At 40.2% G+C, this 18,653-nt stretch overlaps 1 protein-coding gene across 1 annotated transcript; it reads left to right on the forward strand.

Annotated features, from left to right (window-relative positions):
- Nucleotides 1–17,199: 17,199 nt before the first annotated feature.
- On the forward strand, nt 17,200–18,453 carry LOC127074528 (elongation of fatty acids protein 3-like). The gene has a single exon (XM_051015859.1). It carries the CDS (start codon nt 17,376–17,378, stop codon nt 18,309–18,311), a length of 936 nt encoding a protein of 311 aa, XP_050871816.1. The 5' UTR covers nt 17,200–17,375; the 3' UTR covers nt 18,312–18,453.
- The last annotated feature ends 200 nt before the right edge of the window (nt 18,454–18,653 follow it).

Consider the following 18,653-nt stretch of genomic DNA (forward strand, 5'->3'; position numbering starts at 1 on the left):
ACTACATGAAGTAAAAGGGACATACCTCAATGCAAATTGCTTATACAAGCAAAGCAAAGCAAAAAGTTCACAAGGAACTAGGCAACTAAAGCACCTGAAACAGTCAAGCAGATGTTAGTATGCAACTTCAAACAAAACAAACAGAAACAGACACCAACAGTCAATTAGAGGCACATGGATGTGCAAGGCACAAGGCTTAAGGCATGTGAGCCAAGCCACCTACAAAACAAACAAGTTAGTCATGGTATTTAAACAAGCTCAATCAAAAAGAATTGGTCTCAATGGCCATTTGATGGTCAACCTGAAAACACAAGCTCAAAGGTGAGTGACAGGACCACTAGGACAAGCCTAGGGTCAAAAATGAATAGAAAAGTCAAAACAGCAAAGGGCAAGTATCCAAAATCATGTTCAAACAATCAAGAAACAATACCAATTGGTTTCACATTCATATCAATCACTATCATCATTTCATGAACAAATTAGGTCAAAACATGGCATTTAGAAGCTCATAGAAGTCAACAGCAAGACTTAACTCAAAAGCAATCTTAAACATCTCCAAAAATCACCAAATAAATCATGATCAATCAAAACCCACAGCATGGTAAGCATGTCAAATTTCATCCCATTTGGACAATTGGAAGGCAGTCAATAAAAATCAGAAAGTCAAAGCAATTTTGGACATGCTCAATGAAGTCAACCAAACATGCATCAACTTAAAAAAATCATAAATCAGAGATGGAGTATGATAAATGAATGGGACTGAAACCATGGCAAAGATGAGGATGTCTAGTTATCTCATGTAAAATTTCATGTCCATCCAATAAAGTATGAGAATTTCACAAATGAAATGGGAACAAGTGTCACAAAAAGTCAACATATGACCAACCAGGGGAGAAAATCTCAAACAATTAGGAAATGCCTCAAATAATTCTAAGAAAATTCACATGTAAACTAGACATACAAGAGTAGGTTCATGCAAAAAATCAGATCAATTGGATGTCAAGAAGCATGGTAATTAAAATCATGAAGTTGGACATCAATGGTGTGACACAAATTGTCACACCCTAATTCAAAAAATCATAACTCACAAACCACAAATGATAAATTCACAAACTCTACACCAAAATCACCATGAGTGTGTCTAGTTTAAGCACAAAAAATTTGGGAACCATTGGATACATCCTCATCATTTCACAATTGATTTGGCAAAGTGTATAATATTTGCATACATGTCACAAACCCTAGTGCCAAACAAAAACCAATGATCACAAAATTCTGGAAAAATCATGATAAAAAAGTAGAGGTCATGAGGAAGACAATGCAAAAAACCCCATTCAAATTGGATTAAAATTGGACAAGTTATGATTTTTGGAAGATTGGATATCAAAGTGAAATAAAAATGGAAAAGAAGCAACTTAAATCAATAGGACACATGCCCCGAGTGGCAAACTTGTAATTATTTGTGCCACTTATTGAAGCACAGTCGTTTTGGGCAAGCAAACGAAATAATTTCATTGGCCAGGCTTATGCAACGTGAAACAGAAGAAAATCTGGAAAAATGCATTTTGAAAGCTAGGGTTTCACTGTAGCAGCATCTTCCCCAAATCGAATTTCACAAACTTTTTCAGAAATCAAGATTGAGTACACCCAAATGATCAGCAAGCAATGACAAACATGAATCCATCAAGTATTGACATCAAATCAAGCTCACGAAAGAGAAATCAATGAAAACATTTTCAAGCATCAAACTTCATTTCATCACATCTTCATAATAACTCAACCATTTTCAAAACTAAAGCCATCACTAAACTCAGCATTGAAAGATCTTTTGAAAGCATGTAATAGATTCAAGAGTAATGGAACTTGAAAATTTACCAAATCAGCAAAGCAATGGTGATACAGTTGGTATTTGGTGACTTTGACTCCAAACAGGTACACTTTAAGCTTTCAAATGATGAGTGTGAAGTTGGCTTGGCTCAGTAACCCTTGCAATGGCTTGAAACTGGAACTGTCATGGATGATGTTGTGCCAAAGCCAATGCTGCTAGATGCTGCTACAGGTGGAAAATGATGATTGCCATGAGCTTAGAAAGGTGTTTGGATGATGAAAATAACAATGCCAAGCTCAGTTCTTTGGAGGTTTGTTGACTGTTTTGGAAAATGGCCAAGAGTGAGGCTTTGAGAGAAATGAGAGGACAATGGTCTCTTGCTGTGTGTTTTGTGGCTGCCAGTGCTCCTATTTGACAGAAAATGATGAGGAAACTTTACATCAAGCCAGGCAAGGTTTTGGTTCTTTTTGAAGTTCTTGACAGAAAATGATAAATGCAAAGCAAGATGAATCTTTTAGAGAGAGTGAATTCTTGTGCAAGATGATGGCTGATGCTGCTACTAGGGTTCTCCAACTGATGAATGGATGGTGAAACATCAATGCAAGGCTTAGGTTCTTTTGGAAGTGTGGACTGTTTTGGAAAGTGCATCAAAAAATGAAGCTTGAGAGAATGTGAAGTTGGTTGGTCTGCTGCTGCTACTTTCCAAATGATGAAAATGTGTAGTGTTCAGCAAAGCCAAGCTCAGTTCATTATGAGTTTTCTTGACAGACCTTTGAAATGCAACAGCAAGGTAAAAATTTTTTGAGAGAGTGTTCTGTGCCATGTGGGCTGCTATTAGTGTTACTCATGACAGAAAAATGATGGTAATCCCTGCTGTTTTCTGAGTGCAAAGCATGGTTTATGGATTTGTGAGATGGATTTAGTGAAAACATGTACTTTCTTCCAAAAATCAAGCAAGCAAGGAATGGCTTTTCTTTTGCTGTTGGTTTTTAGGCTGCAACTTGTGTTCACCATGACAGAAAATGATGTTCTAATTTTCTGTTTCCATAGTACAAGGCATGGCTTATGGAAGCATGGAGTAGCATGGGTGAAAATGTACCTTTGGCCAAATTTCAAGCAAGTTAGAGAATGGCCATATGTACTGCATAATTGAGCTTGCAAATATACTTTAAATGATATTTCTGAACATATTCCAATGGCCAAATGGTAAAAAAAATGATTATATCAAAAAGTCAACCCTTGGTCAAACTTGAATTTAAATGAGACAAGTCAAAAAATGCCATTTTGATTGGTGAAGTTTTGGCTCATGAAATTTATATTTTTGGAAAGAGGGGATCAAATGTGACTTGTAGGAAAAAACCCCACCAAAATTGGCCAAATGGTTTGAGAGATATGGCCTTTTGAAGTTCAAGATTTTCTGAAATCGATTCGATCATAACTTGCCAACCATACATGGGAATTGAGAGTTCTTGGACTTTTTGGAAATGGGAGAACAAGATCTTCAACTTTCATGTTGGGCAAAAATTCATTTTAAGCTTGTATCATGATGTAATTTTGAGGATCAAGACTTTCCATTTTTGGTAAGTTTCAGTTACAGGTCCAGTTTCCATTTTTGGAAATTTCTGATCTGGCTTCAAATTCTTCCATGATGGTGTTTGACATGATATATGGGGACTATTTGGCCATGAATGAGCTCTCTCAGACCAATTTCCATCATCAAATCACTGATTAAATGGATAGTTGACCAACAGTTGACTTTTAGGGTTTCTGACTGATTGTGCATTGACTGATGACTTCTGAACATCCAATCTTTGACCTAATCACTTCAAATGGGTCCCCAAGCCATGTGAACATGTTGGATCAACCCTAGGGCTTTGGCTCCTTGAAAATTGTGCTTGCTTGCTTGACTGACTGATCTCCTGACCAGTTTGACCTAATTCCTTGATTGGCTTGCACTTGAGGCAACTGGGACAATGCAATGCTATGCAGTGGACCATGTTATGCTATGACCTAATATGAGAATGTATGTACAATGATGGGTGCAAATTTGAGGTGCTACACATACTCCTGCAGCAATTCAGTCAGCCCCTTCTTCACATTATCTTCCAAAGCAACCCCTATCTTGATTTCTCTCTTGACGTCTTCGGTGCCGAGATTGATCACTTCAATAGACTCTTGATGCGGTTGAATGACCCTTTCCTCCTGTTTTAATAACCTGGCAAGTTCTTCAGGGAGTTCACAGTCTTCATCACCCTCTTCTTCAGCTTGAAAGATTGGATTTCCAAAGTCGAAGCGAGCCATAGCAGAACCGTTATCAATAGGATCCGGTGACGTGCGTCTGCATGAATGATGGTATGTGCTTATGAGTGTGAACAAGAAGTGAAAACTAAACAAAACATTGCAAAAAATATGTTTTTTGATTTTTTTGAAAACTGCAAAAATAGAAGGACAGTGAACAAAATATTTGAATGCAAAAAGACGTCCTTTATTTATGATAAAAAATGCAGGTATTCACATAGATGAGCCCTACAATGAGTCATTACGCCCTGGGTGGAACGTAAGACTTGGATATGCACACATAAACAAAGAAAATTACTCTTCAAGAAGAGTGACTTGGATAATCTCTTCAGAAGACCAAATGCGGAGAACTTCACCCGGGACCCTTGGACGCACCCAGTTGTCAATGTCGCAATCACTATCCCCATCTTCTTCGTTGATTGCAGAGATCTGGCCATACTGAATGGTGCTAGCACTGGAGAAAGTAATCGGCCCCTGACGAGTCTGAGGCGTTGAAGTTGTAGAAGTCAATGCTGGCTGATACCCAATCCCAAACTTATCTTCCTTCATAGGTAAATCCAACAGACGTCCCCAACCGGGAGCAACACCTGAATTTACCAAGGCCTGTGCCTACTTGAAGGACAAAATAGAGGTGCCTGCTTCAACCTCTTCTACTGGAGCTGCATCCTTGACTTGAACTGCCTCAAAGTCCTGACACAGGGTCTCATGAATCTCACCTTCTACCTCTACATATTTGAATGTAGATAGGTGACTGACCAGAATATCCTCCTCACCACAGACAGTGATAATTCTTCCGTTGACCGGGAACTTGATCTTCTGATGCAAGGTCGAGGAGACTGCCCCTACATTGTGGATCCAAGGACGACCCAACAAGCAGCTATACGAAGGACTGATATCCATCACATAGAAGACGGTGTTGAAGGTTTGTGATCCAATCTGAATTGGCAATTCTACCTCTCTGAACACCGACCTCTTAGAACCATCGAAGACTCTCACCACAAGATCGGAAGGCTTCAAGATCAAACCTTCTACATCTAACTTTGACAGGGCTCTCTTGGGTAGCACATTGAGAGAGGAACCTGTATCCACCAGAACATGGGATAACACGGTGTCTTTGCATTCCATCGAGATGTGCAAAGCCTTGTTATGATCGCGTCCAGCTGGCGTCAAGTCAGAATCAGTAAAACCCAACCCGTTGCTTGCATGAACCTTTGCAACGATCCCTTCTAGTTGGTTTACTGAGATCTCCTGAGGCACATATGCAGCATTAAGGATCTTCAGGAGTGCCTCCCTGTGTGCCTCCGAACACAGCATGAGTGAGAGAATAGATATCTTAGACGGCGTCTGAATCAACTGATCGACTACCTTGTAGTCGCTTTTCTTTATGATTCTCAAAAGCTCGTCCGCATCTTTCGCGAAAGCAGGCTCAGAGCCAGCCTGTGGTGCAGAGGTACCCTCATTCCCAACTTGCTTGCCTTTGGCCTTCGCCACGGCGTCAGCACTATCAGGTTGGGTAACCGGTGGTGAGAACAGTCTACCACTTCTGGTGAATCACCCGATTCCACCAACATTGTCCACTGCGGGATCTTTTACCTCAACTCCAAGTTCAGACTTCTGATCTTGCACCTCTTCTACTTGCAGTGGCTGCTCCACTCTATGATCGTGCGTGTACACAGTCACCCCGTAATGCCAAGGAATGGCCCTTTCGCTGGTGAAAGGTAAAGGACCAGGGGTCGTGATGGTCATAGTGGATTGATGCGGTCGCACTGGTGGTACCCGTTGCGCTACTGGCACACTGATCTGAGCGGTCGGGTAGAAAATTGTGATAGTGGCAACGTCACAGTCATACTCAGAAATCTTATTTATTGAAGTACAAACATCTGAAACATCGGAATCAAGTTCAACATGTACATCAGAATCAAGCACAATGTTTGGAATATCAGCATCAGAAAAATTAATTACATCATTGGGAATTACAAAATCAGCAGGAACAACATTTGTAAATTCTTCAGCATCTTCAGGAAAGAGAGGATCAACATCTGCATTCTTAACAACCCCTTCAACAGACCTTTGGGCAGATAGGTCTTCGGCTTGAAGGACACCATCGTCAAGCAAGGCCTGGATACCCTGCTGCAGCCTCAAACAACCTCCACTCTGTGCAGCACAACCCAAACAACCACTCCCACAATCGGGGAAGACATTTGCCTTCAGCAAGTATTCTTTAATTTCCAATAGCGGTGTCTTCAGCTTCAACACCTTCTTAACTAATTTGAATTCTCCTTCAACCATGTTAACATTTTCCCCACCATGCTGCGGCATGGGATTGTTGACAACATTAGGAGCCGACGCAAAGTTAATGGCCTTTGAGTCAATAAGGTCCTGAACTACGTGCTTAAAAGCTTTGTAGTTCTCAATAGTGTGGCCAGGTGCCCCAGAGTGGAACTCACACCTAGCATTGGCATCATAACCCACTGGAAGCCTGCCAATAGGAGAAGCCAAAGTGCGTAACTACACAAGTTGCAACTGCTAAAGGTTGGGAAGCAATTGGGCGTACGACATCGGAAGAGTGTCGAAATGCCTATCCATCATCCTCTGTCTCTGTTGATAAGCAGGTTTGTTACCCTGTTGTTGTTGGTATTGATTTTGTTGACGTTGAGGTTGTTGTTGTTGTACTGGTGCTGCAGCCGGAATGGTCACAGCTGCAACATGAGGTTGCTAATGGTAATTCTGAAAGTTATTCCTGCGGTTACCTCTGCTATGATAAGAAGACACAACATTTGCATCCCATTCTCTCATCTTCTGTCCTCCTAAGAACAACTTCTTTGACCCCGAAGATGATCCAACCCCGTTTTGGATCTTACACGTCTTCAAGTAGTTCTCCACCCTCTCACCGGTAGAGACCATATCAGCAAAGTTTGAAGCGTTGCAACCCACCAAACGCTCCAAGTAAGACCCAGGCAGTGTGTTCATAAACATGTTGGCCATCTCTTTTTCCAACATCGGAGGCTGAACACGGGAAGCCGTCTCTCTCCAGCATTGAGCATACTCTTTGAAGCACTCGTTGCTCTTAAGAGACAGATTCTGGAGCTGAGTCCTGTCAGGTGCCATATCCATATTGTACTTATATTGCTTCACAAAGGCCTCAGCCAAGTCTCTCCAGCAGCGAATATGGGCTCTGTCCAGCCTTATATACCACTCCAAGGATGCCCCATCTAGGTTGTCCTGGAAGAAGTACATGAGCAGCTTCTCATCATCAGAATACGCAACCATCTTGCGGAAGTAAGCTTGACGTGAGTCTTCGGGCAAGAGTTGCCATTGTATTTATCGAAAACTGGGACTCTGAAATTTGGTGGAACTCTCACACCTGGGACCAGCCCCAAGTCAGCAACATCCACACCAAGAGCATTCTGCCCTTCCACAGCTTTCAACCTCTCTTCCAGTCTCCGAAACATAGGGTCCATACCATGGCCCATGCCAAAGTCCTCCTGAAGCAGGGGGAACTGATCCTCCTGATCGTCATGGATGGGTTGTTGATCAAGGTTGACACGTGGGATCGGGATAGGCCCCGGTCCATTGGGTCCATTAGCCTCTCCAGCTGGAGGATCAGCCACAACCTCCGGTTGAGTAGTAGGGGGATTCCTTTATACCAACAATCTAAGCTCCTGCTGTCCCTGAGCCACTCCTTGGACCACTTCCATGAACTGATTCATGCGAGTCCTCGTCTCAGTGAGCTCTGCTTGTAGACCTTCCATTGCTCTTTGTTGATTCCTTCGGGTACCGTATCGGTGAATGCCTGAGTCAGCTATCCTGCTAGTGGAATACCAAACAAAATGAGAACGCCACAGCGGTACCTGTTATGCAAGACATGCTAATGGATATGCAAATGCAATGATATGTTTATCAATTCCAAAGGGTATTCTACCCCTTGATTCCAGTCTCTCAACAGATAAACAGTGTAAGAAGATCGAGCCGTGGATAAACTTCGGAGACCAAGATGCAATAAAGAAAAACCGTCATACAAATGAGTTCAAAGAGAAGGGCCTTAGCCAACAGTACATCAAAAGAGGATCTCCACAACAAGCCTGTGGATCATCACTACAAAGAAACAAAGAAACACAACAAGTAAAAAGAGGAACAAAAAATCAGGAATCAGCCTCCTGTATACAACCCATAAGGACTGCTCCTAACTTCAGCCAGCAGTGCCACCGTGTCAGGATGATTTGGAGATTCTGTCAAATGCCGGATAAGCAAATTCCTCTTGTGAATAATCCCATCCAGTTCTTTGATGTGCTCTATGTAATAATCCCCATCATCCTCCCCGAATACCTCTTCAAGTCTAGCTTTCTTCAAACCCGCCAACACTTTGAGTTCTTCAATCTGTTCTTGAGCCTTGTCAAGTTGATCTGTGATGTAACCATTGGTTGTACGGGCACACAGGAGCTCATTGTTCTTCTCCTTCCGCAGAGTCTTCAACTTCTCCATCTGATCAGTCAATTGGGCCACCGTCTCCTCCTCTTTTGCCTTCCGAGAAGCTAAAAATGCATCCCATTGTTCTCGCCACCCAGCTAACTTACCACGGGCATCTGTTAACTGCTGCTTGACTCGCCTCAACTCAGAACCGGATGACCCCAAGGCTTTGTCAGTTTTCCTGAAGAAGCTCATCTCCACAACCAATTTCTTTTCCGTTTCCTCTTGCAATTTGACAGCTTCCCCCTTCTGATATTCTGCCTCATGGTAGAGATGCATAACGTATTGCAACTTTACACTCAACTCCGAGTTTTTAGTTTGAAGCTCCTCCATGGTATTCTTCAATTTGTCATACTCCTCTCGGCTCACCATTGTTGACTGCTCAGGAGTAGGTGGATACAAAGGTTCTTCAATAGGAAAGGGTAGACTAAACTCTTCGACTCTTCTCCGAAGCCAATCTTCATATTGAGGATAAGTCCTGCAATCCCCTCTTCCAAGCACAGTCCTTCCTCTCTTGATTACCTTGAGCCAGGCCCCAGCTGCCTTATGGGATACAGTCAGATCAGATGAAGAATGGAAAAACAGATATTCTTCCCCATCTTTTTCCAAAGGCGGAGTTTTTAAAGCATACCCAAACTGTCTGACTGCTAGAGAAGGATTATAGTTGATTCCTCCTCTTCTTCCTACCAACGGCACATTCGGGAAGTTCCCGCAGCTGTGAATAATATCCACCCGAAGCAAGTTCCGGTCAGACCACCAAGAAATATCTTTAGCTCTTATCCCCATCAACCTCTTCGACCAACTCAACGAGTCCTCGAAATCAACAAACGCTCCTGACTTGGGCAGGTGAGAACTGAACCACTTATAAAACAAGGGTGCACAACAATTCACCAATCCTCCTTTTCTATTCTCATTCCTGTGATGCACCGAATGAAAGAAATCTCCCAGCAAGGTCGACACTGGATTTCCCAACATGAAGAGGCGTACTGCGTCTATGTCCATAAATTTTGCAACATTAGGGAACATGACAATCCTGTATACACAAAGAGCCAACACAACATTGAAACACCTCCAATCACCATCCTCGAGCTTCTTCTTGGCTTCTCCCACTAAGAAACTCAGATGAAAACCACTGACTCCTCCTTTCTGACACATATTAGACTCCAAGATTGATTTCCCCAAATATGTGGCTGAAGCAACCATGCTGAAATCGGGCAGAAACTCAGAACTGTAGAATAGCAACTGTGACTTGATAGGAACTCTGAGAAAACTAGCAACCTCCTCCAAAGTAGGGACCAAGATATAATTTGGGTATGTAAAACACCTCAATGGAGGGTCATAGAACTGCAGCAATGTAAAGAGAGCATCGTGTTGATCTTTGGAGAGAACCGTAACGAAACATAGAATCAACCCGTAATCCTTCCGGAATCTTTCTAGAGATTCATGATCCATTAACTTCATCAGCTGTTGAATGGGATCCAAACAAACCATAGGAAACTTGTAGGCGACATGTCTTTTTCTGCCAATATCCATTTTAGGAGAACCAGAAAACCTCGACTAGAATCAAGAAGAAGATATAAACCCCTGGGAATAGATAAACATGTGTTAAATGATATGAATGCAAATTGATGTGATGCAATGCAGTGACATGGGAATCAGGATTGCTGTATCTGCTTGAACAACTGTCAAGTTGCACTGTCTGAAGAGAAAACCACTGAGGAACATATAAGAGATCAAAGTTCTGCTCCAACAAGAATACCAGAAAACTGGGTTGGTTGAAGGTTAAGGTTTCCTGAATTTAGCCCGCCCCTCACTGGTAGGTTCTAAGAACAGAAGTTTGTCAGCTTCTAGCCCTTCAGTCGAATAATACGTTTACCACTGAAGGTTTGGCATTATTACGAGACAAAAGACCTCCACTGACTCCCCTCAACATGACATCCTAAAAGCAAATTCCCAGCCTCGGGGTCCTCGAATTGAGCAGTGAGAATGCGCCCACCAGAGCTAACATAATCGCGTCTCGGAGGAGTGGCCTCGACTGAGTCCTCGGGAAATGGTCACCAGAGTCGACGATTTCTAAAGGAACATCATGTCGTTACGGAACACCCGTAGGATAGAATATATCCAAAAGAAACCTCATCTGGGTGTGGATCTTCATGAACGACTTAACGTAGCAACATACTACGCAAGCCTCATGACTATCCACTCTAAAACCTGTGTGTACGCTCAAGCCTGGGTAGTGGGCTTACCTCTCATAGAACAACCCACCCCAACAAACAACCCCACAGATCCAACAGATACAGCAATCATATGTACACAATACAATAAGATAAAGCAGGTAAATGCTGAAAGTAAATAACTGTACAAAAGAATAAACACCCAACAAACAAGAAACTCACAAAATCTAGGAAGGACTCGCATAGGGAAACCGGGTCCCCAGCAGAGTCGCCAGCTGTCGCAACATGCGAAAAAACAACCGACGAGGAAAAGAAACAGAAGAGTCGCCACCGTTCGTTATTTATCCCAAAGGAGGGAAGGGAAACGATCGAAGAAAACCTGAAGAGAAGGAAAAGACAAGGTCTCGCAACCAAATCTTGGGTTCGGGAGTCGATTATGCGAAGGGAAGGTATTAGCACCCCTACGCATTCGTAGTACTCTACGGGATCCACTCTTGTTGTTCTAGTCTAAAGGGTGTAGGTATATCTAAGGTACTATTTATTAAAAGAGGGTCAAAATAAAATGACTCGCAAGGATGTCGCATCCACTGCCTACGTATCTCACCTGGACATGAGAATCAGAGTCTTCGTAGCTCGGCTACCTATGGGTGAAAGAGAAGTGTGCTCGATAAGACATCGCGTCTTATGCCTACGTATCTCATCTGGAATGAGAATCAGAGGAAAACGTAGTTCAGCTAACTACGGGAACAAGGGTCTCGATTGCAACTAGGGCAAGAGAAAGGGAAGGTCTCGATCGCAACGAGGGCGAGAGAAAAGAAAGGTCTCGATCGCAACGAGGGCGAGAGAAAAGAATCGCAGCAAGGGCGAAGGCAAGCAAGGATTAGTTGTTAGTCGTCATTCAAACTCGGCAAGACATCGCATCTCGTGCCTATGTATCTCATCTGAACATGAGAATCAGAGTTGTCGTAGTTCGGCTAACTAGAGGTTAAGGAATGCCATCTGAACATGGACTTACAAAAGAGGACATAAGCTGTGTCAAAGGAAAGTGGGCAATATGTTCAACATCCTAGCAGTAGGTGTCGCAGCTCGCTGAATCGAGTCTTAGGCAGTTACCTCTTTGCAATAGAACGGATTGACATGCCACAAGATCGAAAATGCACGGAAGGTCTAAAAATGGGGAAGCTCTGTCCTAGAGTTGTCATGCAATGTGGACCTATGTGTTAGGATTTACAGAGGGGAACATCTACCTAATGTTAGCATGCAAAGAATAAGGGAATTCTACCTATGTTATCATACAAAGGGTTCTACCTACTGGGTGCTACCTAAACGGAACAAGAGTCGACGGATGGAGCAAGGAGAGGGACCACGGATAAGGGTAGATGGCGATGCCAGAAGCAATCGACTTACAGGTAGATGGTGATGCCTGAAGCAATTGACTTACAAGAGAAATGGCGATGCCTGAAGCAATTGACTTACAAGAAGATGGATGAATGTGTGCTGGTTCTGTTAAGTTTTGAAAATGATTACTCGACGTTGGATCGAGCTTTTGATCTTGTTTTGAAATGATTATCGGATGTTCATTTTAATTATTATATTAACAGATGAATAAAGAATGGAAAAATAAATATTATACACTTCATGGGAGAGGGTACATTTGTTATGAATGGAGATGGTTCATGGCAATCAAACAATAAGAACAGATGCCTCAATCATCATACAAGTAGGCAACAGTTAATCAGACAATAAGATAAGTAAACAGGTATATAATCAATCAAAGAATCAAATAATTGAGCATTAAACAATGCATGGGAGTATGAACATGTTAAACAATCAAGAAATAATAAGCATGGATGAAAGAAACAAGTGTAACAAATGACAGATGAATCAAACAGATAAAGAAATGCACAAAAGGGTCCACTGAATAATTAAATCAGGAAATGAGGTAAGGATCAAATAAAATCAAGATAAAAGGCCTATAATACATGGCATATGAGATGAACAAGGGAGGATCAAAAGATCTCTTCAATTGCCATAAGCAATCCCTAAGTCAAACATCAATCATAAAGAAGTCAACTGAAAAATCGAACCGACTTAATAATTATCAAATAAATAGCAAATTAATCAAGAAAATTATGAAAAATTAAACTAAGTTAGGTGGGGTCAGGACATCATCATCCCCCAAAAAGATTTTAAAAATAATGAAAATTAGTGTATGAATTAATTGAAATAAAATAGGGGTCAAACCAAAAGTCAACCAACAAGACTAGGTCAAAAATAAATACAAAATAAATTGAAAATGGGAAATAAAATTCCAAGAAAAGGTCAAGTTGACCATGGGACAGTGTTCAACCTTCATCCCAAAAATCAAAAGCTAAAAAGAATTTGAAGTTATGAAAATAAAATCAAGAGTTAAATGTGTGTTAAAATGAACCACTTGGAAAGAATAATTAAAATAAAATATTAACATTAAATAAATACGAAAATAAAAATTAAATAAAATTAAATTAGGCATTAAGAAATATGGAAAATATTTTTGGATAATTTTATGGACAAATAAAATATTTTTTATTAGTTAAAATTAAAACAGAATAAAAATAAGAATTAAAAAAATGAACATGAAAATGGAAGGACTGATGGGCCAGGAAAGGGAGGGTGTGAAGAGCAGCTGGCGCGGGCCCAAGGTCCAAAACAATTAATAATCCAGCGTGACACACTAAACAACATTTTATTAAAATAATTATGTGGACATGTTATCAATAGGGCAACTTATTTTAAGTGACTAAAAGACAAAAAATGATGGATGACTCAGATTAAAACGCATGCAAATGATCCAAGGGCTCTTAAGGTGACACGCCATCGTCTTCTTCATGGAGACAAACCCTAATGCCATGCAAATACGAAAATACAGTGGATTTTCTTCAACTTCCACTCAATAATACGACCACTATGGGGCACCAAATGACACAAAATAAAATCCAGAACTCAAGTATGAAATGTGTAGATTAACATGGTAACTTGGTTTGAGTGAAATGATGGCTTAATCATGGAGAAATATTGACAATAAGATGTCAATATGGGCACGGGCAAGGCCACAAATTCAACAGCACAAATCAATATCAAGAACATTGCCTCATGTGGAGGGCTTCAGAAACAAGCATAGCATGATTAGCATGGAAGCAAGCATGGAGATGAGCATGGTAAACAGCATGATGATGAGCATGGTAATGGCATGAAATAAGCATGGTAATTGTATAGATGTATCAATACATGGCCATGGAAGAGGAGTGATAGAGTTACCTAGTGGAAGTTAGGTCCACTGCCTCTTGATTATGGAGAGAATGGAAGAATATGATGCTTCCTTTGTGCCTCACTTCAAGAACTCGATGAGAACTGATCTGTGACCTCTTTTCCTTGCTTGCAGTGAAATTCCAATGCCTCCTTTTAGGTTTAGGGTTTTCAGCTTTTAAATATGGTGGGTCTAATGTTTAATGGGCTCAGAAATAATTGTTGTCCATAAGCAGAATAATGCCAAGTGAGGTGTAGAAAGAGGGCATGTGAAATGTTGTTATTTTGGGCCAAACTTAAGTGGGTGAATATTCCATGCATGGCCAAATGAGGTAACAAAAACGTGGACTGGTTTGTGCAGCATGCTTGGTTGGTTTGGTTTGGAAAAAAACAATCCAAAGGGGTGACTTTGAGGCTATGTAACTTAATGAGCAAGCTACCAATTGGTGAGACAATGCAAACAGTAGAAAGGTCTCATGGAGTATAGCATGTTTCATGTTGAGCATGAGTGGAAATGATGAGTGGAAGAAGGTGAAAAATGGGCCTCAAGTTCAGGTCTCACCATGCAAAACTGGTTGGGCAAGTTTGGCCTAAAATCTGCCTAGAAAATCAAGTCATGGTGCCCACTTTAGGTGAATGTATATCTCAAACCATAGATCAAAATGAGATGATTCCAAAAGGAGGTGGAAGAGGACATGACAAGGTATAATTGGTGTGAAGAAAACATTTTCAATTGATGCCTTGAAGTGCAAGAAAACTGGCCAAGAAGTCTTGACAAACTCTAAAGATTTTGAGACTTAGAAAATTTTCTAAGTGTCCTAAAAATATGTCTTACTTTGACTAAGCATAACTTTCTCAATCTTGATCCAAATGGAGCAAACTTTATATTTCTAGAAAGCTTGGAACAAGAGGAACAACTTTCATGTTGGAGAAATTTTCAAATGGAGCTTTTATCTTGATGGAAAATGGGCTTAAAGTGAGTGCAACAATCATGAAAACTTGCCCTAAATGGAAAGTCAACCATTTCCAAATTAAGTAACTTTTCCAATTCCTGATTAAATGATGAATCCAAGATCCAACCTTGATCAAATTTCACATGTAGGATACCCTAGGCATGGATTTTGAGATTTCACTCTCAAAATATCAGGAGTTGACTTTTCTGGCCCCACAGTTGACTTTTCCCAAACTGTATGATTCCCGATTCAGTGATCAATTGAAGCACCTCTGGCTCAAATAAAAAGCTGATTTTTTGTATGTAGACCCTTGTGGACATATGGAGGGCCATGGAAAAGAGTTTCACCCAAAGAATCAGAAATAAATTGATTTTATACCAAACCCTAGTTTTAGGGCAAAAATGATCGGGAACTGATTGCACTGCTTGCCTATGAATCTTTCTGAGATAATTGTGAGTCTTCCTAGACCAAGATGCCTCTCCAATCATGACATGGATGAGCTCCTCTGCTTCCAACCAAACATTGCCTGTTGCAGGTAGCCATGAAACCCTAATTTCTTGATTAAATACAGATGAACACTCTGATAGCTCTAAATCCTTCACTAATGAACTGAGGACCATGATGAGATACCTGGAGCCCCCTGAGACCCTTGAGACTTGTATATTTAGAAAATGAAGTCCAATTCTCATTCTTGCTTTGTGTGGGCTCCTTCTGTTAAGGAGTGATCAATCAAAACCTGATTTCCATGTCACTAATGCAATATGCAATGAGTATGACCTAGTATGATGCCAATGAGGTATGAAACATAATCTCATGCTTCCAAGAAAAATGAAGGGTAAATTTTGGGGTATTACAAACTCCATATGAGAAAATTGTTATTTAGATAGGATTTGTGTGGCCCGAGAGAGTTTTACCAAAACCCCACTGTGGGCGCCAAATGTTCTTGCTAAAAATATTAAAAGGTTAACCTCATTGAGGCTAGTCAAGAGATCATAAATGATTGGTTAGTGTGTTTGTGATTGGTATAAGATTGATGGGGCCACCACTGTTGGTGGTCCAAAGTTTCTAATAGGTTTACTCTTTTTTATGTTATTCATCGTCTTTTCTTGTTGGTCTCAAGACCTCCTTTTATTGTCAACCTCCCACTCTTACTAAATAGTCCCGATTAATAGACTTTATAATCATAATAAACGTAACCGTCTATTTGACCATTTGTAATAGACTTAATAACTACATGTAACCGTTTTATGACCATTAGACCGACCATTTGTAACGGACACGCCTTTATTCGGCTTTTCATAATCCGAGGACTAATCCGTAACCGTCTTTTACGGATATATATATATATATATATATATATATATATATATATATATATATATATATATATATATATATATATATATATATATATATATATATATATATATAGTCAAGATCAAATGACATTAAGGTGTCAAACTTAGTAATATGACACCTCCGATAACTTTCTATCACATATTCGTATAACAAAATTCACGGTTGGATTAAAAACTATTATCATATAGATCATGTCTATAAAATTTAATATAAATCGTATATCATTTGACATATCAATAAAATACATAAAAACTAACGTTTTACAAAACTTTATTAAAATCGTTAATTTTTATCATTCTTTTTAACATATCAAATGATTTTTGATTGATGTGAAATTTTATAAGCGTGATCTATATGATAATAACTTTTAATCTTACGATAGATTTTATTGTACGAATATAATTGAAGAATTATCAGAACTCTCATATTATTAAATTGAGAACTGTCATATTATTAAATTGATGTAATTTGATATATATATCCGATGGAATAACACAATATTCATATTCGTCGTTAATATATATATAGTTATTTGACAAAATACATTTGAGATATTTTTTCTACGTAATGTTTGTATAGTTTTTTCCCCTTCAAATAGGGCCCATTTTGCCTCCCATTGATTTTGACGTTGATATTCATTCATATAAAGTGATTCATGTGTTGTTTTCAATTCAGCGAAACCCTACTCATAATAAAAAATTGCATAAATCAAATAATATTTTAATAAAAATACTTTTAATAATTAAATTTAATATAATTAAAATTAATTAAAAAATATAATTAGCATTATATTAAAAATTATAAAATATTTTAGTTATTTTCCATTACGCATGAGGTAAACGCTTGTCAGAAACTTCCAACAAAACTCCGCCACATCAACACCATCCTCCTCCTCTTGTTTTTAATCTTTCCTCAACCACTTTCTCACACGCTAAAATCTTCCCAAAATTCCACAAGTTAAAGAAAAAACACTAATGTGAACTAAACACCGTCACCGCCGCAACCACCACAATGGCTAAACCATCATCACCACCGGCAACCGTAATCCGCACCCTAATTTACTACCTCTCAGAACACCCTTCCGTCGTTGAATTCCGTTGGAGTCACACTCACTCATGGGGCTCCACCTGGTCCTTCCTCTTCACCTCCATAGCCACCTACCTCATCCTCTCTCTTTTCCTCCACCTTTTCCTCTCCCTCCTCTTCCCCAAACGCCACCACATCCCTCTAGGTCCCATCCCCGCCGTCCACAGCCTCACCATGTCCCTCATCTCCGCAACAATCTTTACCGGAACACTAATCTCCGCCGTATCCGAAATTCGCGACACACGCTGGTTCTGGCACCGTTCCAAAACCCCATTCCAATGGCTCCTCTGTTTCCCCTTAGGAACACGTCCCTCCGGCCGTGTCTTCTTCTGGTCCTACGTTTACTACCTCTCCCGTTTCCTCCACATGTTTCGAACAATCCTAACCATCCTAAAACGCCGCAGGTTGTCGTTTTACCAACTCGTAAACCACTCCGTCTCAACCTTTGTCTCCTTCCTCTGGCTCGAATTCTCGCAATCCTTTCAAGTTCTCGCGATTCTCTTCGCAACTCTCGTTTACTCTCTGGTTTACGGGTACAGATTCTGGACGGCGATTGGACTTCGATCCGCTTGTTTTCCGTTCGTATTGAACTGTCAGATCGTGTTGCTGGGTTGCAACGTGGCGTGTCATGTTGGAGTTTTCTTGATTCACTTCTTTTTTAAAGGTGGGTGTAATGGAATTGGTGCTTGGGTTTTCAACTCTGTTCTCAACACTGGTGTTCTTGTTATCTTCCTCAATTTTTATGTGAGGATCTATGTTATCGGCAAATTTAAGAGGAGAAACGTTGAAGAGGATGGGTCCTTGGACAGTTGTAAAACGGTTTTAAATTCGGGTAGGTTGCGCCAGCGACAAGATACTTAATATCGCGTTGAAATTTCGACAACATCAGAAGTTATAATGATGATGTCTAGATGGTAAAAAAAGTGTACCCTATAGAGCAAAGTGTACTATATGATGTTAAGAATAAGAATAAGAATAAGAATAATATAGTCATTACTGGAAATAGTATGCTACATAGAATCATTCGACAATGTTTTTCTATCGTGGTAGTATTAGAGAAGATTACGCGGTGAAACAATGTTTTGATTTGGGAAAGGTTTAGGATTAGTTGAGAATATTGTTGTGTTCCGTGAATGAAAACTTAATGTTAGTTTGGTAGTCACGGTAGAAATTGAATTAGGTATAGACTCATTAATTCCTTTG

This window comes from Lathyrus oleraceus, chromosome 4, assembly GCF_024323335.1.
Source record: "Lathyrus oleraceus cultivar Zhongwan6 chromosome 4, CAAS_Psat_ZW6_1.0, whole genome shotgun sequence".
Lineage (NCBI taxonomy): Eukaryota > Viridiplantae > Streptophyta > Magnoliopsida > Fabales > Fabaceae > Lathyrus > Lathyrus oleraceus.